Genomic DNA, 24497 nt, shown 5'->3' with positions numbered 1-24497 from the left:
TTTTTTTTAAAAGCCTTTTTTTTTTTAGATATATGCATACTAGTTTTAGCTATTTGGCTGTTCTAGTTGTTATTTGTATTTATTTTTTATTATCTTTTATTTATTTTTTAATACACTGTAGCACTTTGAGGTTGTTTACTCAATGTAAAGTGCTTTTTACAAATAAAATCTATTATCATTTATTTTTTTGTTCAAATAAAGCTAATAATGACATATTTTGTCAAGTTAAAGTTAATTATTCTCTACATTTGACCCATCACCCTTGATCACCCCCTGGGAGGTTAGGGGAGCAGTCAGCAGCAGCGGTGGCCGCGCCCGGGAATAATTTTTAGTGATTTAACCCCCAAATCCAACCCTTGATGCTGAGTGCCAAGCAGGGAGGTAATGGTTCCCATTTTTATAGTCTTTGGTATGACTCGGCCGGGGTTTGAACTCACGACCTACCCATCTCGAGTTCAAACTGGTCCCCTTTATTGAGAAAAGTATCGAAAAGTACCGAAATACATTTTGTATCGGGGCAACCCTACTCTGTATCAAGGAATGCTGACATTTCATCAGCTCCCGTGCACTTGGCTCTTATCACTTTTATATTTTGGGCGGTCAAAAATATTCGCCTCTGTCTGCTATTGAGGCCTGACACATTCTAGAACTTGTCAAAAAAGTCACCGGCCAGCTGCCTTCTATCAGGCTTCCGGAGAGCTGGTGTCTAAATATATGTGTCACAGTTGGAGCAGCTGACCCTCCATCCACTGATCCCTGATGAGAGCATGTGCTTCATGACCCACATTCAACACCACAGAAGAAAACCTACAGAGAAGCCCTCGACGAGACTGTTTTGAACTAAAACAAAACAAAAATCCATCATCTCGGCCTCACTGTTAAATTGTTGTTGTTTTTTTACAGTGTATGAATGCACATTGTGTTCTGCGTCCTGATTCGCTAACAGACTGTAGACCATTGTCAATCAATCTTCTTCATGCCGTGTGTCCTGTACAGGACAGAATGTATACTGTGGTGGGGGATATAATCCTGAATAAGTTTTTAGTTCTAAAACTGTGCAAAAAAAAACATAATTGAAGGGAATCAGTTTGCATGACGAGAACAGCGTTTTTGAGCCAGAAAACGCAAACGTTGAAAAACGAGTCTCAAACTTCAGCAGTTTCCAGCGTTGAGCTGGAAACTGTCCTCTTTACGATCATCATAGATGTTGGAATAATTGTTTGTAAGTTATCACAAAAGAAACGTTGTATTATGAATGCTGTCTTTCGAGGCCTAACAAGAGGAAGAAGGCTCGTAAAACTCCACTGTGATTTCAACACGGACAGATGGCAGGATCTGCTCAACTTCCAGAGGAACTCTCTTTGAAGTGTTAAACGAACTCTCTCTGAAGTATTTCACAAACTCTCTTCCAACTATTTGGTAACCGAGGTCAACGCTATTTACGACCCGCTGCCCTCTTGAAGTCCCTGTGGTCAGGAGACGGGAGGGGTTATCCATTGTCCTCCAACACCTGCCCCAGCTGGATCCAGGAAGAGCCCAAGCCCGAGAAATCCTCTTCTTGGACTTCAATGAGACCGAAAACAATGACTGTTTTACATACTTCCCATTCCTGCTGTGACATGTGTTGGTGCGTGAACATTGAACATCTGAATAAATGAGAAGACGAAAACCTTCTTCGGCAGAGCGTGGTGCAGGACTGTACAGAGAGTGCAGTGGCCATGTCTCTCCTCAATATTGAGTCCAAATTGAATTCTGTCTCTGTTTGATTCCTTGCCTTTTGTCTTGTTTAATAGATGTCCTCAGTGTTTGAACGTGACAATAGATATGCTGATATAAAGGTGGACCACAAAAATGTCATTATTGGCTTTATTTTAATAGAAAATCTTGCAACACATTTTTGAGCTCGGGCCCAGCGTTTCTGGGTGTTGTTGATACCGTATTTTTCGGACTATAAGTCACAGTTTTTTTCATAGTTTGGCCGGGGGTGCGACTTATATTCAGGAGCGACTTATGTGTGAAATTATTAACACATTAGCGTAAAATATCAAATAATATTATTGATCTCATTCACGTAAGAGACTAGACGTATAAGATTTCATGGGATTTAGCGATTAGGAGTGACAGATTGTATAGCATGTTCTATATGTTATAGTTATTTGAATGACTCTTACCATAATATGTTACGTAAACATACCAGTTGGTTATTTATGCCTCATATAACGTACACTTATTCAGCCTGTTTATTTATTTTAAATTGCCTTTCAAATGTCTATTCTTGGTGTTGGCTTTTATCAAATACATTTCCCCCCAAAATGCGACTTATATATATATGTTTGTTTCCTTCTTTATTACGCATTTTCGGCCGGTGCGACTTATACTCCGGAGCGACTTATACTCCGAAAAATACGGTAAATGGCTTTCGCTTTGCATGGTAGAGTTTTAACTTGCACTTACAGATGTGGCGACCGACTGTAGTTACTGACAGTGGTTTTCTGAAGTGTTCCTGAGCCCATGCGGTGATATCCTTTACACACTGATGTCGCTTTTTGATGCTATCATTTTTTTGAATCGTAAAATCTGCGGTTATTGTTTTTACGGTAGATTAATGTATGTAGAAAATACTATTGTTATTTCATTTTTTTACGTAAAACTCTTGACGATCGAGCTACCATTTTTTTATCGTTAAATCTACAGTCCTTGTTTTTTTATCGTGAATTACTCTAAATGGAGAAATGTTGCCACCGTTATTTTTAATCTATATTTAATATGTTCTTTTAATATAATATTTCGGCGACTAAGTTGCCAGTTTTATTATCGTAAAAATCTACCGTTGCTATTTTTACGGTGAAATACTGTAAATGGAAACACGATAGCGCTGTTCTTTTTTTTACCGGAAACTCAGCTGTCATTTTTTATTATAAAATCTTTTTTTTACAGTCAATTACTGTAATTGGAAAAACAATTCCACCTTCATTTTTATGGAAAATTCTCGCCATGAAGCTACCATTTATTTTAAATCGTAAAATCTGCGGTTGTTATTTTTACGGTAGATTAATGTAAGTACAAAATACTATTGTTATTATATTTTTTTACGTAACATTCTGTACCGCCTGAGGGATCCAAGGTCACAGGCATTCAATGTTACGTGCAGTGATTTCTCCAGATTCTCTGAACCTTTTGATGATATTACGAAGCGTAGATGGTGAAATCCCTAAATTCCTTTCAATAGCTGGTTGAGAAATGTTGTTTTTAAACAATTTGCTCACGTATTTGTTGACAAAGTGGTGACCCTCGCCCCATCCTTGACTGAGCATTTCATGGAAGCTGCTTTTATACCCAATCATGGCACCCACCTGTTCCCAATCAGCCTGTTCGCCTGTGGGATGTTCCAAATAAGTGTTTGATGAGCATTCCTCAACTTCCTCAGTCTTTTTTGCCACTTGTGCCAGCTTTTTTGAAACATGTTGCAGGCCTCAAATTCCAAATGATATTTGCAAAAAATAACAACGTTTTTTAGTGTGAACATGAAATATCTTGTCTTTGCAGTCTATTCAATTGAATATAAGTTGAAAAGGATTTGCAAATCATTGTATTTTGTTTTATTTACCATTTACACAACGTGACAGCTTTTTGGTTTTATACAAATGTTTGTATGGATCCAATACGAAGTAGTTACAGGATCGAACATTGCTCATACTTAAAGTTATTTTGTGTCCAGGAACGTGTTTCTGGGTTTATAAACAATAAAAAAAAATGACAAAAGTTTTACTAGCTTACCGGCCTTTGAGTTTCTCCAGCTCGCGGTGGTGCAGCATGCTTCTCATGTGCTCGTCCATCTCCTGCACGGGAACAATAAAGGTAATAAAGTCATGCGTTTAAACGCAGTAGCTTTGTCCCATTTCTCAGTTCAAAAAATGAAAAGGAATTTAAAGGGCCATCAAGTGCATGTCAAATGGCGCATGGTGCTGCAACCAATCAAAATGCCCTGAAGAAAGCATTTTCTGGGAAAGGGACAATAAACAACACATTTCATGGTAGTCATTCATCTAAGTACGAAAAAACAGAACATCTACACCACAGGTGTCAAACTCAAGGCCCAGGGGGCCAGATGTGGCCCGCCACTTCATTTTATTTGGCCCTCGAAAGCCTGGAAATAATATGTATCAATAAAGTACTGTATCTTTTCTTGCTAAAAAGGTATTCTTTCTTTATATTTTGGAAAAAAAAAAATACATGTACTCCATGTAATGATAACTTAAATATTGTCTAATTATGCAAAAATATATTATCATACATTTAAACCATTTTTAAATAGAAATACATACTAATAATAATGATTTTAAAGCAAGTTATCCATCAATGTAAAAGTAGCAATAAATTTCATGGTCAAATTGTGAAATTTACTGTGTTTTTTTACAGCATTTTTCTCTAAATGAAAAAAAACAGTACTTTTTTTACTGTAATAAACTGTGTTGCCGTTTTGGCATTTACAGTAATACACTGAAAAATCTACCACGTTTGCGGTAAAAAAAACAAACTGGCAGCTCAGGTGACAAATTTTACTGTAAAATTGCAGATATTCTTATTACAGTAAAAAAAACTAAAGTACATTTTACAGTAAAATCCTGGCAACTGAGCTGCTTTTTTTAACCATAAAAACAGCACTACTGTTTTCCATTTACAGTTAACATTTTGAGGTGAAATTATTGCAACTTACCATATTTTTTTTACATTTTAGTTTTTGCTCAGTGGCCTTGTGGATAGAGTGTCCGCCCTTTTCTTTAAATGAAAAAAAAAAACAGTACTTTTTTTTACTGTAATAAACTGTGGTGCTGTTTTGGCATTTATAGTAATACACCCAAAAATCTACAGTTGTTGATTTACGGTAAAAAAAAAATTTTTTTTTTAAATAACTGGCAGCTCAGGTGCCAAAATTTTACTGTAAAATTGCAGTTTTTTTATTACAGTAAAAAAACAAATGTAAATATTTCAGTAAAATTCAGGCAACTGAGCTGCCTTTTTTGCCATAAAAATAGCACTACTGTTTTTCCATTTACAGTAACATACACTACATTTTGAGGTGAAATTATTGCAACTTACCATATTTTTTTTACATTTTAGTTTTTGCTCAGTGGCCTTGTGGTTAGAGTGTCCGCCCTTTTCTTTAAATGAAAAAAAAACAGTACTTTTTTTTTACTGTAATAAACTGTGGTGCTGTTTTGGCATTTATAGTAATACACCCAAAAATCTACAGTTGTTGATTTACGGTACAAAAAAATAAAAAATAAATAACTGGCAGCTCAGGTGCCAAATTTTACTGTAAAATTGCAGTTTTTTTATTACAGTAAAAAAACAAATGTACATATTTCAGTAAAATTCTGGCAACTGAGCTGCCTTTTTTTGCCATAAAAATAGCACTACTGTTTTTTCCATTTACAGTAACATACACTACATTTTGAGGTGAAATTATTGCAACTTACCATATTTTTTTTTACATTTTAGTTTTTGCTCAGTGGCCTTGTGGTTAGAGTGTCCGCCCTTTTCTTTAAATGAAAAAAAAAACAGTACTTTTTTTTACTGTAATAAACTGTGGTGCTGTTTTGGCATTTATAGTAATACACCCAAAAATCTACAGTTGTTGATTTACGGTAAAAAAAAAATTTTTTTTTTAAATAACTGGCAGCTCAGGTGCCAAAATTTTACTGTAAAATTGCAGTTTTTTTATTACAGTAAAAAAACAAATGTAAATATTTCAGTAAAATTCTGGCAACTGAGCTGCCTTTTTTGCCATAAAAATAGCACTACTGTTTTTCCATTTACAGTAACATACACTACATTTTGAGGTGAAATTATTGCAACTTACCATATTTTTTTTACATTTTAGTTTTTGCTCAGTGGCCTTGTGGTTAGAGTGTCCGCCCTTTTCTTTAAATGAAAAAAAAACAGTACTTTTTTTTTACTGTAATAAACTGTGGTGCTGTTTTGGCATTTATAGTAATACACCCAAAAATCTACAGTTGTTGATTTACGGTACAAAAAAATAAAAAATAAATAACTGGCAGCTCAGGTGCCAAATTTTACTGTAAAATTGCAGTTTTTTTATTACAGTAAAAAAACAAATGTACATATTTCAGTAAAATTCTGGCAACTGAGCTGCCTTTTTTTGCCATAAAAATAGCACTACTGTTTTTTCCATTTACAGTAACATACACTACATTTTGAGGTGAAATTATTGCAACTTACCATATTTTTTTTTACATTTTAGTTTTTGCTCAGTGGCCTTGTGGTTAGAGTGTCCGCCCTTTTCTTTAAATGAAAAAAAAAACAGTACTTTTTTTTACTGTAATAAACTGTGGTGCTGTTTTGGCATTTATAGTAATACACCCAAAAATCTACAGTTGTTGATTTACGGTACAAAAAAATAAAAAATAAACAACTGGCAGCTCAGGTGCCAAATTTTACTGTAAAATTGCAGATATTTTTATTACAGTAAAAAAACAAATGTACATTTTACAGTAAAATCCTGGCAACTGAGCTGCTTTTTTTTTTTACCATAAAAACAGCACTACTGTTTTCCATTTACAGTAACATACACTACATTTTGAAGTGAAATTATTGCAACTAACCATATTTTTTTTACATTTTAGTTATTGCTCAGTGGCCTTGTGGTTAGAGTGTCCGCCCTTTTCTTTAAATGAAAAAAAAACCAGTACTTTTTTTTACTGTAATAAACTGTGGTGCTGTTTTGGCATTTATAGTAATACACCCAAAAATCTACAGTTGTTGATTTACGGTAAAAATAAAAAAAATTAAAAAAATAACTGGCAGCTCAGGTGCCAAAATTTTACTGTAAAATTGCAGTTTTTTTATTACAGTAAAAAAACAAATGTACATTTTACAGTAAAATTCTGGCAACTGAGCTGCTTTTTTTTTTTTTAACCATAAAAACAGCACTACTGTTTTCCATTTACAGTAACATACACTACATTTTGAGGTGAAATTATTGCAACTTACCATATTTTTTTACATTTTAGTTTTTGCTCAGTGGCCTTGTGGTTAGAGTGTCCGCCCTTTTCTTTAAATGAAAAAAAAACCAGTACTTTTTTTTACTGTAATAAACTGTGGTGCTGTTTTGGCATTTATAGTAATACACCCAAAAATCTACAGTTGTTGATTTACAGTAAAAAAAATAAAAATAAAAATAACTGGCCACTGAGCAAAAACTAAAATGTAAAAAAAAATATGGTAAGTTGCAATCATTTCACCTCAAAATGTAGTGTATGTTACTGTAAATTGAAGAACAGTACTGCTGTTTTTATGGCAAAAAAAGGCAGCTCAGTTGCCAGAATTTTACTGTAAAATGTACATTTGTTTTTTTTACTGTAATACAAAAACTGCAATTTTACAGTAAAATTCTGGCAACTGAGCTGGCTTTTTTTGCCATAAAAACAGCACTACTGTTTTTCCATTTACAGTAACATACACTACATTTTGAGGTGAAATGATTGCAACTTACCATATATTTTTTTTTTTACATTTTACAGTTCAGTTTTTTTTTTACATTTTAGTTTTTGCTCAGTGGCCTTGTGGTTATAGCAGTGTTTTTCAACCTTTTCTGAGCCAAGGCACATATTTTGCATTGAACAAATGCGGAGACACACAACCATCGGAAATCATTAAAAAACGAAACTCAGTTGACAGTAAAAAGTCGTTGGATATGACTTTAAAGCATAACCAAGCATGCGTCAATATAGCTCTTGTCTCAAAGTAGGTGTACTGTCACCACCTGTCACATCACACCCTGACTAATTTGGACTTTTTTGCTGTTTTCCTGTGTGTAGTGTTTTACTTCTTGTCTTGCGCTCCTATTTTGGTGGCCTTTTCTCTTTTTTTTGGTATTTTCCTGTAGCAGTTTCATGTCTTCCTTTGAGCGATATTTCCCGCATCTACTTTGTTTTAGCAATCAAGAATATTTCAGTTGTTTTTATACTTCTTTGTGGGGACATTGTTGATTGTCATGTCATGTTGGGATGTACATTGTGGACGCCGTCTCTGCTCCACAGTAAGTCTTTGCTGTCGTCCAGCATTCTGTTTTTGTTTACTTTGCAGCCAGTTCAGTTTTAGTTTTGTTCTGCATAGCCTTCCCTAAGCTTCAATGCCTTTTCTTAGGGGCACTCACCTTTTGTTTATTTTTGGTTTAAGCATTAGACACCTTTTTACCTGCACACTGCCTCCCGCTGTTTCCGACATCTACAAAGCAATTAGCTACCTGCTGCCACCTACTGATATGGAAGAGTATTACACGGTTACTCTGCCGAGCTCTAGACAGCACCGACACTCAACAACAACACATCATTTGCAGACTATAATTACTGCTTTGCAAAACATATTTTTAACCCAAATAGGTGAAATTAGATTTTTTTCACCTATTTGGGTTGCACCACTCTGGAAGAGAAAGCGACGATACTGCTCACAGATGCTACCTGGTGGTGGTTCGAGCACACTGCAGCTAGTCCTTGCATAATCTCACTCAGGATTCTCACAGGAATGAGGCAAAAACTACAAGCTAAGCAACTGTATCTAATGAGAGTTTGTAACACAGTCACCTGCTTGGAGACATGGACCGTCTCACAGAGGATGCACTTCTTGTCTCTGGCCATCTTGACTGGAATTCCCACCATAACTGCCAAAACACAGACAATAAATGCATTTATTCAGTGTAAACTTCACTCTTTAGGATGAACAAAAAGGGTTTAAGTACGGGTTTAAAATTTAAAAATCCTATTAAGGGCCACGACCACTGTTTGTCCGCAGCACTTCGAATACCACAAAGGAGTTCAAGTTGGACGCCGACCTAATTTTAGCGCGCTGACGGAGCCACCGAGCAGTGTGCTACTGTTAAGTTTGGCTCCAGGACGACAAAGAAGAAGCTGCCAAAATGCATTGTGGGTCAGCTCAGGTTTATCACCAGGAGAACCAATATAAAATGTTGACCGTTTACGGCCTTGGTAGGTGTAGAGAAGCAACGTTGGCCCCAGGGACCCCATCAAGTTGTAAAAATGGGGTCCCATAGTACATTTTTGGGGTCCCAATTTTTTGTAACCAGTTTGAAAACAAATGATCAATGTTATTATTATTAACATCCTGTTATATCTCACATTCTATATTGTGTTTTGGAAAAAGGTTGGCATAAACGTTACTTCATTCATTCAAAAAATAATACAAAAGAAAACACATTTTTATGTATATGTAAATGTATTCAGTTATAACTTAAACTTAGGCTTAAACTTTAATGATTCACAGAAGCTCAGTTACGAAGGATGGAAAGTGTAAGGATGGAAAGGACGATGCAGGTATAAAATAGACTAAAAATGTACCGTAGTAGCAGTGACGTGCGGTGAGGTTGATGGCTGGTGAGGCACTGACTTCATCACAGTCAGATTTACAAACATATGAACCCTAAAGAGTATCTTATTCACCATTTGATTGGCAGCAGTTAACGGGTTATGTTTAAAAGCTCATACCAGCATTCTTCCCTGCTTGGCACTCAGCATCAAGGTTTGGAATTGGGGGTTAAATCGCCAAAAATTATTCCCGGGCGCGGCGCCGCTGCTGCCCACTGCTCCCCTCACCTCCAAGGGGGTGAACAAGGGGATGGGTCAAATGCAGACGACAAATTTCATTACACCTAGTGTGTGTGTGACAATCATTGGTATTTAACTTTACACATACAAACTGTAGCACACAAAAAAGCACATTTAATAAAAAAAACGTTATTATGGTCTTACCTTTACTTATAAATGAAGTCCATGCGCCGCAACTAAAGCCCTCACTTAAACTTTCCACGTGCAAGATTGAATCTATTTAAAAAAAGTGTAACCGAGGGTTTATAAATGTGGCCTATACTGTATGAAACTACAAAATAACAAACACGGAGGCTCCAGTTTACACGAGGACCACTTTATCTACATTCTTTCAAAAACCTCCGCTCCACTCGGTGTCATCACTTCCGCTCTTAGCGCCTTCAAAATAAGAGCTCAAGGCATATACTGTATAACAGCGCATAACAGGAACTTAACATCACAAAGAGGAAAGCCCATGAAAATAGGTTACAAAAGTTATCTAATAAGAAGCCAAAAAGTGCAAAAACAATGTTCGTGTTGGAGTTGTGAATTAGATACACCTGCAGTCTGCAGGTGTACCTAATGTTGTGGCCCTGCAGTCATTCACAACTCCTCCAACACGAACATTATTGTTTTTGCACTTTTTGGCTTCTTATGAAATAACTATTTTAAATAGATTCAATCATGCACGTGGAAAGTTTAAGTGTGGGCTTTAGTTGATATAACAATTCTACGGCGGGGGTGCAGGAGGCGGGATTACTGGAGCCTCAGCCAGTGCGTCTTTTGCAGCCGTTTTATGATCGCTCAGCACAAGAAATACGTTACACACATACAGTTGTTGACAAAATACACTGTACATTATATACCTCAGCTAACTAAACTATGGAAATGTATAATATAATTCATATAGCAATACAGTCTCACTGCACAGCAGGCCAGCAGTTAGCCGAGTCCGGAATCCATGTTGAGGCACTGAGTGACGTGCCTCAACTGGCTGCTGATCACCGCACCGTCTCTTCTCAGTATTTGAACGGCAAATGTGAAAATTCAGCGATTTTGAATAAAAATAATCTAAAACTGGTGAAGTTAAATGGAAAATAACTTTATAGTATAATCACTGGATACATATAACAATTTAATTTTTTTTCTTTTTACATTTTTTTTCTTTCCATGATGGCACCTGCCTCTAGTGACTGCACGTCACTGCGTAGTAGCAATATAAAATATAACATATATGTAATATTTACATAATATATGTACAGTATATGATATATACTGATATAAACATTAATTCACTTTTTCTTTCCTTCATGGATCTAAACTTTACCGCTGCCGCCCCAAAATCAAAGTTCTCTGGCTGTACCTGCTGTACTGTTTACTTGTTGAAATACCCTTTTTAGAACAAATATCTACCGGTACCCAAATGGCCACTTTGTTGGTGCCAAAAATGTATTTCAAGTAATATTTTGATATTGACACATCTTATCTCTGCATATTCTACTAGAGTACCCTTATGAGCAAGTACCTACTGTACTGTTTACTTGTAGAAACTATTATGTTAGATCCACTATGGACTGGAGTCTCACTATTATGTTAGATCCACTATGGACTGGACTCTCACTATTATGTTAGATCCACTATGGACTGGACTCTCACTATTATGTTAGATCCACTATGGACTGTTCAAGTACCTCGGAGTCTTGTTCACGAGTGAGGGAAGAGTGGATCGTGAGATCGACAGGCGGATCGGTGCGGCATCTTCAGTAATGCGGACGCTGTATCGATCCGTTGTGGTGAAGAAGGAGCTGAGCCGGAAGGCAAAGCTCTCAATTTACCGGTCGATCTACGTTCCCATCCTCACCTATGGTCATGAGCTTTGGGTTATGACCGAAAGGACAAGATCACGGGTACAAGCGGCCGAAATGAGTTTCCTCCGCCGGGTGGCGGGGCTCTCCCTTAGAGATAGGGTGAGAAGCTCTGTCATCCGGGGGGAGCTCAAAGTAAAGCCGCTGCTCCTCCACATCGAGAGGAATCAGATGAGGTGGTTCGGGCATCTGGTCAGGATGCCACCCGATCGCCTCCCTCGGGAGGTGTTTAGGGCACGTCCGACCGGTAGGAGGCCAAGGGGAAGACCCAGGACACGTTGGGAAGACTATGTCTCCCGGCTGGCCTGGGAACGCCTCGGGATCCCCCGGGAGGAGCTGGACGAAGTGGCTGGGGAGAGGGAAGTCTGGGCTTCCCTGCTTAAGCTGCTGCCCCCGCGACCCGACCTCGGATAAGCGGAAGTGGAAGATGGATGGATGGATGGCACTATGGACTGGACTCTCACACTATTATGTTAGATCCACTATGAACTGGACTCTCACACTATTATGTTAGATCCACTATGGACTAGACTCTCACACTATTATGTTAGATCCACTATGGACTGGACTCTCACACTATTATGCTAGATCCACTATGGACTGGACTCTCACACTATTATGTTAGATCCACTATGGACTGGACTCTCACACTATTATGTTAGATCCACTATGGACTGGACTCTTACACTATTATGTTAGATCCACTATGGACTGGACTCTCACTATTATGTTAGATCCACTATGGACTGAACTCTCACAATATTATGCTAGATCCACTCGACGTCCATTGCACAGGTCGCCCAAGGTGGGGGTTGAGTTTTTCCTTGCCCTGATGTGGGATATGATGTCTTGTGGCTTGTGCAGCCCTTTGAGACACTCGTGATTTAGGGCTGTATAAATAAACATTGATTGATATGTTTAAAATGTACAAATTAAGCTATTTCGTTCGAAGTGGCGTTGATGCGCATGCGCGCGCATGCTCAGTAGCGTTGTGTGGCAATTGTATTTTTTTTAACGGGTAGCACATTTTCTTCAGAACACAACAAAGTGATTCGAGGCCATGCCGTGCAAGTGATGCATCCACGACAACAACGTTAAAAGAGCGAATGGATGAGAAGATTAATAAAATAGTTAACAAAAAGTGCGCCAAATCGTTGTGTTTAAAGCACGAGCCGACAACAAATACGGACACAAGTGCTTCGCTATAAGAGACCTAACTATCCCGTCCGTCCATTTTCCTACCGCTTGTCCCGTTCGGGGTTCAACTATAAAACGTTTCCTGCTCGCATTAGTACACTCGCACGACAAAAAGGTTGACTTATTTCCTCCTCCACGAAAGACTTGTCGCGGTTTGTTTATGTTAGCACATAAGCTAAGCAGCGGCGAGTATGTGAGCAAAAACCCTGCAAATACTTCACGGAATATACCTCTTAAAGCACTTCCAGTCACTCAAACAAGCTATTATGAACCCTACAAGCAACTATTTGTTTATGTTTGACGTCAAGTAGCGCCTCGAATCATACAACCTAAGCAGGCTAGCCAGCTAACAATGCTAGCCCGCGTAACTAAGGTAACCAGAGCGCATTGAACGCAACACCACGCCAATATTTGCGTACATTTAAACGGGGGGGAAAGTGAATAAAGTGCTACCTTTATGACGTCCGTGCTTGTTCGAGACTCCAAGTTGTCTCCTCCGGCGGTGAAGCTAACATCCTCCTCCGAACTCCCCGTGCGTGAGGACCCGGCCTGGCCCCGGCCACCGAAGCCGCGTTCAAGGGCGTTGGTCACGGTGGGAAAAGAGACGCTCACTACGGCAAATGCGTATTTGCGAGGTCAAACACAACACAAAGTCTGTGGTCAATATGTGTCTGCCTTCTCTGCTAACCAGAAATCATGATCATAATTAAAGATACAATTATTTTTTAATTTACATTCCCTAAATATCTGGAATTATTCATATTCTCTTCATGTAATATGCTCCTTCCAGTGCTGTTGTTTTTAGTTTGTATCCAATCAGAATTCAGCTATCTTATGTTGCCATGCTGTACCAAATCTGCCCGAGGCCTTCACAATCAACAATGTGGGCGTCTGTTAAGTGAACAGGGATATAAATCCATCCATCCATCCATTTTTTTCCACTTATCGGAGATCGGGTCGCGGGGGCAGCAGCCTAAGCAGAGAAGCCCAGACTCTCGGAGCTAAATACTCACTACAAATATTTGTTTATTTTTATTACACATACACAGTTCAAGTCCTTTCAACATCATTTAACAAATAATCACAACATTAAACGACTGTCCAAACAGTACAGACATTAACAGCAGATCACTCGACTACAAAAGGTGTCAAACTCAAGGCCCGGGGGCCAGATCTGGCCCGCCCACGTCATTTTTATTTGGCCCTCGAAAGCCTGGAAATAATAAGCCATACTTGCCAACCCTCCCGAATTTTCCGGGAGACTCCCGAAATTCAGCGCCTCTCCCGAAAACCTCCCGGGACAAATATTCTCCCGAAAATCTCCCGATTTTCAGCCGGAGCTGGAGGCCACGCCCCCTCCAGCTCCATGCGGGAGGACAACAGGGTGACAAGAACTAAATCATCCAGACTAGAGATAAATTGTATTATTATGTTTATCTTACCTAAAAATAAATAGATATTTATTAATTAAAAAAAAAAAAAAACCTAAATACATTTTTACTATATTTTGCTAAAAACATCAAAATTAACTGTATTTTAATTTTAATTTTTTCTGACTCCTTATTACATCCAGCCATAGAATTTTACATTAAAATAAACATATTTGAAATAATTAATTTTAAATTATCATAATAATTCATTTAAAATGACCATATTTAATTATTAAAATAATTGCTTGTTTATCAACAACTTTAGCATTTTATTCACTACATTTTGAAGCTCTCAGAAGCCAAGTTATGTTATATTCCTTAATATTTATTCATGCAAGTTTGAAGTATCAATTATCCAAACACAGTTTTGTTTGCATATTTTCAGGATATATATATATATATATATATATATATATATATATATATATATATATATATGAAATACTTGACTTGGTGAATTCTAGCTGTCAATATACTCCTCCCCTCTTAACCACGCCCCCAACCACGCCCCGCCCCACCCCCGACCACGCCCCCACCTCCCGAAATCGGAGGTCTCAAGGTTGGCAAGTATGTAATAAGCGTCACTAAAATACTTTAGATTTTCTTACTAAATGGATTAGTTCTTTCCATTTTGACAGAAAAAAATACATGTTGCTCAATGCAATCGCATATTTTTTTAAACATATATATTATAATGTAACAAATATATGATCATACATTCAAACAACGTTTTTGTTGAACTCGAAATAAATACTTTCTATCTGTTAAACTTATGATTTCAAAGCAAGTTATTCATCAAATTGTCAAATTTTATAGATTTTACAGCGACTTTATGAAATTTACTGTGGTTTTACAGCATTTTACAGTACAAGAAAAAACAGTAAAAACATAAAACTGCCATTTTTTTACTGTAAAAAAAAAAGTGGTACTGTTTTGCTAGTCACAATAGTACACGGTAAAATATACAGTTGTCGTTTTTACGGTAAAATCCGGCAGCTATGTGGGCAGAATTTTACTGTAAAAATGCAGTTTTATATTTACAGTAAAAAAAAATTGTACATTTTACAGTAAAATTCTATCAACTGAGCTGCCAGTTTTGTTCCGTGAAAAACAGTGGTACTGTTTTTTTCCATTTACAGTAACATGCTGAAAAAACAATGTAAATTTTACAGTAAAATTTTTAAGACTGACCTGTCAGGTTTTTACTGTAAAATAAAACAATGGTACTGTTTTGCTAGTCACAATAGTACACGGTAAAATCTACAGTTGTTATTTTTACGGTAAAATCCGGCAGCTATGTGGGCAGAATTTTACTGTAAAAATGCAGTTTTATATTTACAGTAAAAAAAAATTGGACATTTTACAGTAAAATTCTATCAACTGAGCTGCCAGTTTTGTTCCGTGAAAAACAGTGGTACTGTTTTTTTCCATTTACAGTAACATGCTGAAAAAAAACAATGTCAATTTTACGGTAACATTTTTAAGACTGACATGTCAGGTTTTTACTGTAAAAAAAACAAACAATGGTACTGTTTTGCTAGTCACAATAGTACACGGTAAAATCTACAGTTGTTATTTTTACGGTAAAATGTGGCAGCTAAGTTGCCAGAATTTTACTGTAAAAATGCAGTTTTATATTTACAGTAAAAAACTACATTTTGCAGTAAAATTCTATCAACTGAGCTGCCAGTTTTGTTCCGTGAAAAACAGTGGTACTGTTTTTTTCCATTTACAGTAACATGCTGAAAAAAACAATGTAAATTTTACGGTAACATTTTTAAGACTGACATGTCAGGTTTTTACTGTAAAAAAAACAAAACAATGGTACTGTTTTGCTAGTCACAATAGTACACGGTAAAATCTACAGTTGTTATTTTTACGGTAAAATGTGGCAGCTAAGTTGCCAGAATTTTACTGTAAAAATGCAGTTTTAAATGTACAGTAAAAAACTGTACATTTTACAGTAAAATTCTATCAACTGAGCTGCCAGTTTTGTTCCGTGAAAAACAGTGGTACTGTTTTTTTCCATTTACAGTAACATGCTGAAAAAAAACAATGTCAATTTTACGGTAACATTTTTAAGACTGACATGTCAGGTTTTTACTGTAAAAAAAACAATGGTACTGTTTTGCTAGTCACAATAGTACATGGTAAAATCTACAGTTGTTATTTTTACGGTAAAATCCAGCAGCTATGTGGCCAGAATTTTACTGTAAAAATGCAGTTTTATATTTACAGTAAAAAAAACTGTACATTTTACAGTAAAATTCTATCAACTGAGCTGCCAGTTTTGTTCCGTGAAAAACAGTGGTACTGTTTTTTTCCATTTACAGTAACATGCTGAAAAAAAACAATGTCAATTTTACGGTAACATTTTTAAGACTGACATGTCAGGTTTTTACTGTAAAAAAACAAAACAATGGTACTGTTTTGCTAGTCACAATAGTACACGGTAAAATCTACAGTTGTTATTTTTACGGTAAAATGTGGCAGCTAAGTTGCCAGAATTTTACTGTAAAAATGCGGTTTTAAATGTACAGTAAAAAACTGTACATTTTACAGTAAAATTCTATCAACTGAGCTGCCAGTTTTGTTCCGTGAAAAACAGTGGTACTGTTTTTTTCCATTTACAGTAACATGCTGAAAAAAAACAATGTCAATTTTACGGTAACATGTTTAAGACTGACATGTCAGGTTTTTACTGTAAAAAAAAAAACAATGGTACTGTTTTGCTAGTCACAATAGTACACAGTAAAATCTACAGTTGTTATTTTTACGGTAAAATGTGGCAGCTAAGTTGCCAGAATTTTACTGTAAAAATGCAGTTTTATATTTACAGTAAAAAAAACTATGTACATTTTACAGTAAAATTCTATCAACTGAGCTGCCAGTTTTGTTCGGTGAAAAACAGTGGTACTGTTTTTTTCCATTTACAGTAACATGCTGAAAAAAAACAATGTCAATTTTACGGTAACATTTTTAAGACTGACATGTCAGGTTTTTACTGTAAAAAAACAAACAATGGTTCTGTTTTGCTAGTCACAATAGTACACGGTAAAATCTACAGTTGTTATTTTTACGGTAAAATGTGGCAGCTAAGTTGCCAGAATTTTACTGTAAAAATGCAGTTTTATATTTACAGTAAAAAACTGTACATTTTACAGTAAAATTCTATCAACTGAGCTGCCAGTTTTGTTCCGTGAAAACAGTGGTACTGTTTTTTTCCATTTACAGCAACATGCTGAAAAAAAACAATGTAAATTTTACGGTAACATTTTTAAGACTGACATGTCAGGTTTTTACTGTAAAAAACAACAACAATGGTACTGTTTTGCTAGTCACAATAGTACACGGTAAAATCTACAGTTGTTATTTTTACGGTAAAATGTGGCAGCTAAGTTGCCAGAATTTTACTGTAAAAATGCAGTTTTATATTTACAGTAAAAACACAAATTTTACTGTAAAAATGCAGTTTTACATTTACAGTAAAAAAAAACTATGTAAATTTTACAGTAAAATTCTATCAACTGAGCTGACAGTTTTGTGCCGTGAAAAACAGTGGTACTGTTTTTTTCCATTTACAGTAACATGCTGAAAAAAACACTGTAAATTTTACGGTAAAATTTTTGCGACTGACCTGTCAGGTTTTTACTGCAAAATTTTTTTACATTGTTGTACATAAAAATAAAAATAAATCATCAAATGCATAGGCAATTGTGTAATATCATTCAGTGTTAGAAGTGGCCCTCAATTAAAACGAGTTTGACACCTCTGCTCTACTAAAGTAAAACTAGCGCAAACTACGATTATCTTGCTTAATCAATACACAAAAGATGATTGGCGATGTATTAAATACAAATGTTTTGGGATCAAGGCTATAAACATGAGCAACATACAGTAAAAGCAACAAAAACAATAAACATTTTCAGTGTCTTTCAGTAAAATATGTGCATAAAACTGCCTGGAATGGAAGTGGAAAGAAATGCCTCTGATTTTGAAATTCCTGAAGGAATTGCGTGTAAATGCTCCAATGCTGAAGTTGAAGTGAAATGCTGACAGAATGTAGTATGAATGTAAGAATAGTTTGAATGTTGAAGAGTTTGAATTTCCAGGAAAAACGGAATTTGGTTTGGAACTTGGGAAAGTGTTAGTTTGAATGTCCAGGATGAGTGGAATGTGTTGATGTTGGAATGGTTTGAATAGGTTGAAAAATGTGGGAATTGTGCAACTTGGAAAAATGTCCCATTCATTTGCCATTTTTAAAGAAAGCCTGTTTTCCTTTCAGATGACTGTAAAAGCAGAAATGAATATATATCTATCTCAGATTATATCTTCTAACTGTAACAACCCCAGAGTTCTGTTTAAAACTATTAACACTGTCATTGATGCTCCCAAATCTGCTGGTTTTGATGCTTCTTTTGAATTCTGTGAAAATTGTCTCCATTTTTTCACTGACAAAATTGTGTCAACTAGAGCCAGTCTATCTCAGCCTTCATATGACCCTTCTGTTCCCCTGCATTTCTCTTCTGTTTTCCATCAGTTTGAGCCGGTGTCCTTTTCTTTTTTAAGTGACACAGTTAGTCATATGAAGCCCTCTGGTTCTCCTGCAGATGCCCTCCCACCTCGCCTGTTTAAGGAGGTACTTGCTACTATTGGATCAAGTGTCCTTAACATTATCAATAGTAGCCTCTCTTCTGGAATAGTTCCAGTAGAGTTTAAACATGCAGTGGTACGACCTCTACTTAAAAAACCCAGCCTCGACCCCTCTCTCCTCTCTAACTTCAGACCTATCTCTAATCTTCCATACATTTCCAAAATATTAGAGAAGGTTGTCTACAGTCAGTTGCTGCCCTTCTTAGAGGATAATGGTATCACTGAGCTGTTCCAGTCCGGTTTTAAAGCCCTCCACAGCACAGAGTCAGCGCTTCTAAAAGTTTTTAACGATATCCTCCTGTCCACTGATTCTGGTAAATATGTTGTCCTGGTGCTTTTAGATCTGTCTGCTGCGTTCGACACCGTCGACCACACCACCTTAATCACTCGTCTTGAGAACTGTGTGGGCATTAAGGGCGCCGCCCTCAACTGGTTCCGGTCGTACCTAACCGACAGGAGTTTTTGTGTAAAAGTAGACAGTTTTATGTCGTCCACAGCTCCTTTACCACATGGGGTCCCCCAGGGTTCAATCCTTGCCCCAATTTTATTTGCACTTTACCTTCTCCCCCTTGGTTCTATTTTTAGGAAGTACAGTATTGCATTTCATTTTTATGCCGATGATTGCCAGATTTATTTTCCCATGGCACAAAATAACACGGTTCAAAGTCTTATTGACTGCCTGCACGACATCAAAGTCTGGCTTTCAGCTAACTTCCTGAGCCTAAATGAAGACAAAACAGAAGTTATGTTGTTCGGTCCAAGTCGCTCTCCCTCCCCCAACGTTGACCTCGGCACTCTGACCCCGTATCTCAGCGACTCTGTCACAAACCTGGGGGTAAAGTTTGACTCAGATTTTAAATTCGAAAAACAAATCAGCAGCGTCGTTCAAAAAAGCTTTTATCAATTACGCCAAATAGCGAAAGTGAAACCGCTTTTATCAAGACATGATCTTGAGAAATTAATCCACGCTTTTATCTCGACTCGTCTTGATTACTGTAATGCCCTGTATGTTGGCATTAGCCAGGCCTCCCTCGCCCGCCTGCAGCTCGTACAGAACTCTGCTGCTCGTCTGCTAACACAGACCCGCAGACGTGAGCACATTACCCCTATTTTAGCGTCCCTTCACTGGCTCCCTGTGCGTTACCGAATACATTTTAAACTCCTTTTATTTGTTTTTAAATGTCTAAACAACCTCGCGCCAACCTATCTCTCCGACCTCCTTCAGCCTTACTGCCCCACCCGATCCTTAAGATCAGCCGATCAGCTGCTGTTGACGGTCCCTGACACAAGGCTGAAGCTTAGAGGTGACAGAGCTTTCGCCGTTGCTGCTCCCAAGCTCTGGAACGACCTACCCCTGAGTGTTAGACAAGCCTCCTCTCTTCCTGTTTTTAAATCTCTCTTAAAAACATACTTTTATTCCATGGCTTTTAACACTGAGTGATATCCATCCTGCAATGGCGCCCCATAATACACCTGCTGTGATCCTGTTTTTATGTTTTTATGTTTTTATTAATTCTATTTTAATTATTTATTTTTATCATGTTCTGTTTGTGTTGTGTTGTGTTTGCTCGGTACTCGTTTTATCTTTTAACCTGCTCATTGTACAGCACTTTGGCTACCCCTGTGGTAAATTTTAAATGTGCTTTATAAATAAAGTTGATTTGATTTGATTTGATTCATTTCAATAGGAACTTCCTGGAAATTTGGGAATTTTGGGAAAAGCGAGATTTGTTGAAAATGATTAGGAGTATGAATGTCCTGAATGAGCTGAATTGGTCGGTGTTGGAATTGTTTAATTCGGTCAAGAAATGTTGAAGTAGTAACAGTTTTTTAATTGGGAAATGGTATTAGGGAATTTCGGGAAAAACGGGAAATTTTCAAGTTATTAAACCAACTTGTTTTTGGTCCTGACTAAGAGGAATGTTTTGACGGTGGAACGGTTAAAATGGGTAGAAAAATGTGAAAGGAGTCATCGCACTAAAAAAGGTTGGAAATAAAGTTAGAAAAAAACAGGAATTCCTGGAAATTTGTTGAATGTGAAAAAAATAATTGTTTGAATTTCCAGGATGAGTTGAATGTGTTGAAGGTGGAATGGTTTGAATCGGTTGAAAAATGTGGGAATTGCGCAATTTTGAAAAATGGATCATTCATTTTGAATGGGGAAAATGACGCTAAAGACTAAAAATTCTAGGAAATCCGGGAATTTTTAAAAACACGCGGAATATTTTGAAGTTGGAACGGTTTGAATCGAATAAAAAATGTGGGAGTTGTGGAGCTTTGAAAAATGTCCCATTCATGGGAATTTCATGCAGATTTGGGAAGTTCGGGAAAAGAGGGAATTTTTTTGGAATATGGTAAAAAGTTTGAATGTTTTGAAATGGTTGGTGTTGGAATTGTTCAATTCGGTCCAGAAATGTTTGAAGTAGTAACATTTTTAATTGAGAAATGGTATTACGGAATTCTGGGAATTTCGGGAAAACCGGGAATTTTTCCAGTTCAAAAAACAACTTCTTTTTTTGTCCTGACTAAGAGGAATGTTTTGACGGTTGAAGTGGGTTGAAAAATGTGGGAGGAGTTATCGCACTAAAACAGGTTGGAAATAAAGTTAGAAAAAAACAGGAATTCCTGGAAATTTGTTGAATGTGAAAAAAATAATTGTTTGAATTTCCAGGATGAGTTGAATGTGTTGAATGTGGAATGGTTTGAATCGGTTGAAAAATGGGGGAATTGCGCAATTTTGAAAAATGGATAATTATTTTTGAATGGGGAAAATGTCGCTAAAGACTAGAAATTCTAGGAAATCCGGGAATTTTTAAAAACACGCGGAATATTTTGAAGTTGGAACGGTTTGAATCGAATAAAAAATGTGGGAGTTGTGGAGCTTTGAAAAATGTCCCATTCATGGGAATTTCATGCAGATTTGGGAAGTTCGGGAAAAGAGGGAATTTTTTGGAAAATGGTAAAAACTTTGAATGTTTTGAATGATTTGAAATGGTTGGTGTTGGACTTGTTCAATTCGGTCCAGAAATGTTTGAAGTAGTAACATTTTTAATTGAGAAATGGTATTACGGAATTCCGGGAATTTCGGGAAAACCGGGAATTTTTCCAGTTAAAAAAACAACTTCTTTTTTTGTCCTGACTAAGAGGAATGTTTTGACGGTTGAAGTGGGTTGAAAAATATGGGAGGAGTAGTCGACATAAAGAAGGGTGAAAATAGGGTGTGGAAAACTGGGAATTCTGGGAATTCCTGGAATTTATTTGAACTTGGAAAAATGATAGTTTGAATGTCCAGGATGAGTGGAATATGTTGAACGTGGAACGATTGGAATCGGTTGAAAAATTTGGAAATGGAAGTTTGAAAAATGGCCAATTCATTTTGAATGGGAAAAATGTCCCTAAAGATTGGGAATTTTCGGAAATCCGGGAATTTTCATTATAATTGTTGAAAGGGAGCACACAGTTCCTGAACACGCAGAATATTTTGAAGTTGGAAGGGTTTGAATCGAATAAAAAATGTGGCAGTTGTGGAACTTTGGAAAATGTCCCATTCATTTAAATGGGAATTTCATGCAGATTTGGGAATTTCGGGAAAAGAGGGAATTTTTTGGAAAATGTTAAAAAGTTTGAATGTTCTGAATGAGTTGAAATGGTTGGTGTTGGAATTTTTCAATTCGGCCCAGAAATGTTGAAGTAGTAACATTTTTTATTGAGAAATGGTATTATGGAATTCCTGGAATTTCGGGAAAACCGGGAATTTTTCCAGTTTAAAAAAACAACTTCTTTTTTTGTCCTGACTAAGAGGAATGTTTTGACGGTTGAAGTGGGTTGAAAAATATGGGAGGAGTAGTCGACATAAAAAAAAAGGTGAAAATAGGTTGTGGAAAACTGGGAATTCCTGGAATTTATTTGAACTTGTAAAAATGATCGTTTGAATTTCCAGGATGAGTGGAATATGTTGAACGTGGAACGGTTGGAATCGGTTGAAAAATGTGGAAATGGTGGAAGTTTGAAAAATGGCAAATTCATTATAAATGGGAAAAATGTCCCTAAAGACTGGGAATTTTCGGAAATCTGGGAGTTGTTTTTATAATTGTTGAAAGAGAGCACACAATTCCTGAACACGTGGAATATTTTGAAGTTGGAAGGGTTTGAATCGAATAAAAAATGTGGGAGTTGTGGAACTTTGAAAAATGTCCTATTCATTTAAATGGGAATTTCATGCAGATTTGGGAATTTCGGGAAAAGAGGGAATTTTTTGGAAAATGTTAAAAAGTTTGAATGTTCTGAATGAGTTGAAATGGTTGGTGTTGGAATTTTTCAATTCGGCCCAGAAATGTTGAAGTAGTAACATTTTTTATTGAGAAATGGTATTACGGAATTCCGGGAATTTCGGGAAAACCGGGAATTTTTCCAGTTCAAAAAACAACTTCTTTTTTTGTCCTGACTAAGAGGAATGTTTTGACGGTTGAAGTGGGTTGAAAAATGTGGGAGGAGTAGTCGACATAAAGAAGGGTGAAAATAGGGTGTGGAAAACTGGGAATTCTGGGAATTCCTGGAATTTATTTGAACTTGAAAAAATGATAGTTTGAATGTCCAGGATGAGTGAAATATGTTGAACGTGGAACGATTGGAATCGGTTGAAAAATTTGGAAATGGAAGTTTGAAAAATGGCCAATTCATTTTGAATGGGAAAAATGTCCCTAAAGACTGGGAATTTTCGGAAATCCGGGAATTTTCATTATAATTGTTGAAAGGGAGCACACAGTTCCTGAACACGCGGAATATTTTGAAGTTGGAAGGGTTTGAATCGAATAAAAAATGTGGCAGTTGTGGAACTTTGAAAAATGTCCCATTCATTTAAATGGGAATTTCATGCAGATTTGGGAATTTCGGGAAAAGAGGGAATTTTTTGGAAAATGTTAAAAAGTTTGAATGTTCTGAATGAGTTGAAATGGTTGGTGTCTGAATTTTTCAATTCGGCCCAGAAATGTTGAAGTAGTGACATTTTTTTATTGAGAAATGGTATTACGGAATTCCTGGAATTTCGGGAAAACCGGGAATTTTTCCAGTTTAAAAAACAACTTATTTTTTTGTCCTAACTAGGAGGAATGTTTTGACGGTTGAAGTGGGTTGAAAAATGTGGGAGGAGTAGTCGACATAAAAAAAGGGTGAAAATAGGGTGTGGAAAACTGGGAATTCCTGGAATTTATTTGAACTTGTAAAAATGATCGTTTGAATTTCCAGGATGAGTGGAATATGTTGAACGTGGAACGGTTGGAATCGGTTGAAAAATGTGGCAATGGTGGAAGTTTGAAAAATGGCAAATTCATTTTGAATGGGAAAAATGTCCCTAAAGACTGGGAATTTTCGGAAATCCGGGAAAAAATTTTATAACTGTTGAAAAGGAGCACACAGTTCCTGAACACGCGGAATATTTTGAAGTTGGAAGGGTTTGAATCGAATAAAAAATGTGGCAGTTGTGGAACTTTGGAAAATGTCCCATTCATTTAAATGGGAATTTCATGCAGATTTGGGAATTTCGGGAAAAGTGGGAATTTTTTGGAAAATGTTAAAAAGTTTGAATGTTCTGAATGAGTTGAAATGGTTGGTGTTGGAATTTTTCAATTCGGCCCAGAAATGTTGAAGTAGTAACATTTTTTATTGAGAAATGGTATTACGGAATTCCTGGAATTTCGGGAAAACCGGGAATTTTTCCAGTTTAAAAAACA

The 24497-nt window shown here is 36.6% G+C and overlaps 1 protein-coding gene across 2 annotated transcripts in view; it reads right to left on the bottom strand.

Moving 5' to 3' along the window:
• The window catches only part of znf106a (zinc finger protein 106a), a 104409-nt gene that overhangs the window by 38026 nt on the left and 41886 nt on the right, over window positions 1-24497 (bottom strand). Inside the window, exons 1-3 of one of the 2 annotated variants that reach the window (XM_061987643.2) lie at window positions 13139-13272; window positions 8607-8683; window positions 3778-3839 (exon numbers count right to left, since the gene is read on the bottom strand). In XM_061987643.2, coding sequence (XP_061843627.1) covers window positions 3778-3839; window positions 8607-8681 — 137 coding nt within the window. In that variant the 5' untranslated portion in view covers window positions 8682-8683; window positions 13139-13272. Of the gene's footprint in view, window positions 1-3777; window positions 3840-8606; window positions 8684-13138; window positions 13273-24497 lie in introns of those variants that run through there. The other variant, XM_061987644.2, reaches the window with a different exon arrangement.

This window comes from Nerophis lumbriciformis, linkage group LG26, assembly GCF_033978685.3.
Source record: "Nerophis lumbriciformis linkage group LG26, RoL_Nlum_v2.1, whole genome shotgun sequence".
Classification (NCBI taxonomy): domain Eukaryota; kingdom Metazoa; phylum Chordata; class Actinopteri; order Syngnathiformes; family Syngnathidae; genus Nerophis; species Nerophis lumbriciformis.
This window is presented reverse-complemented; position numbering and strand designations above follow the sequence as displayed.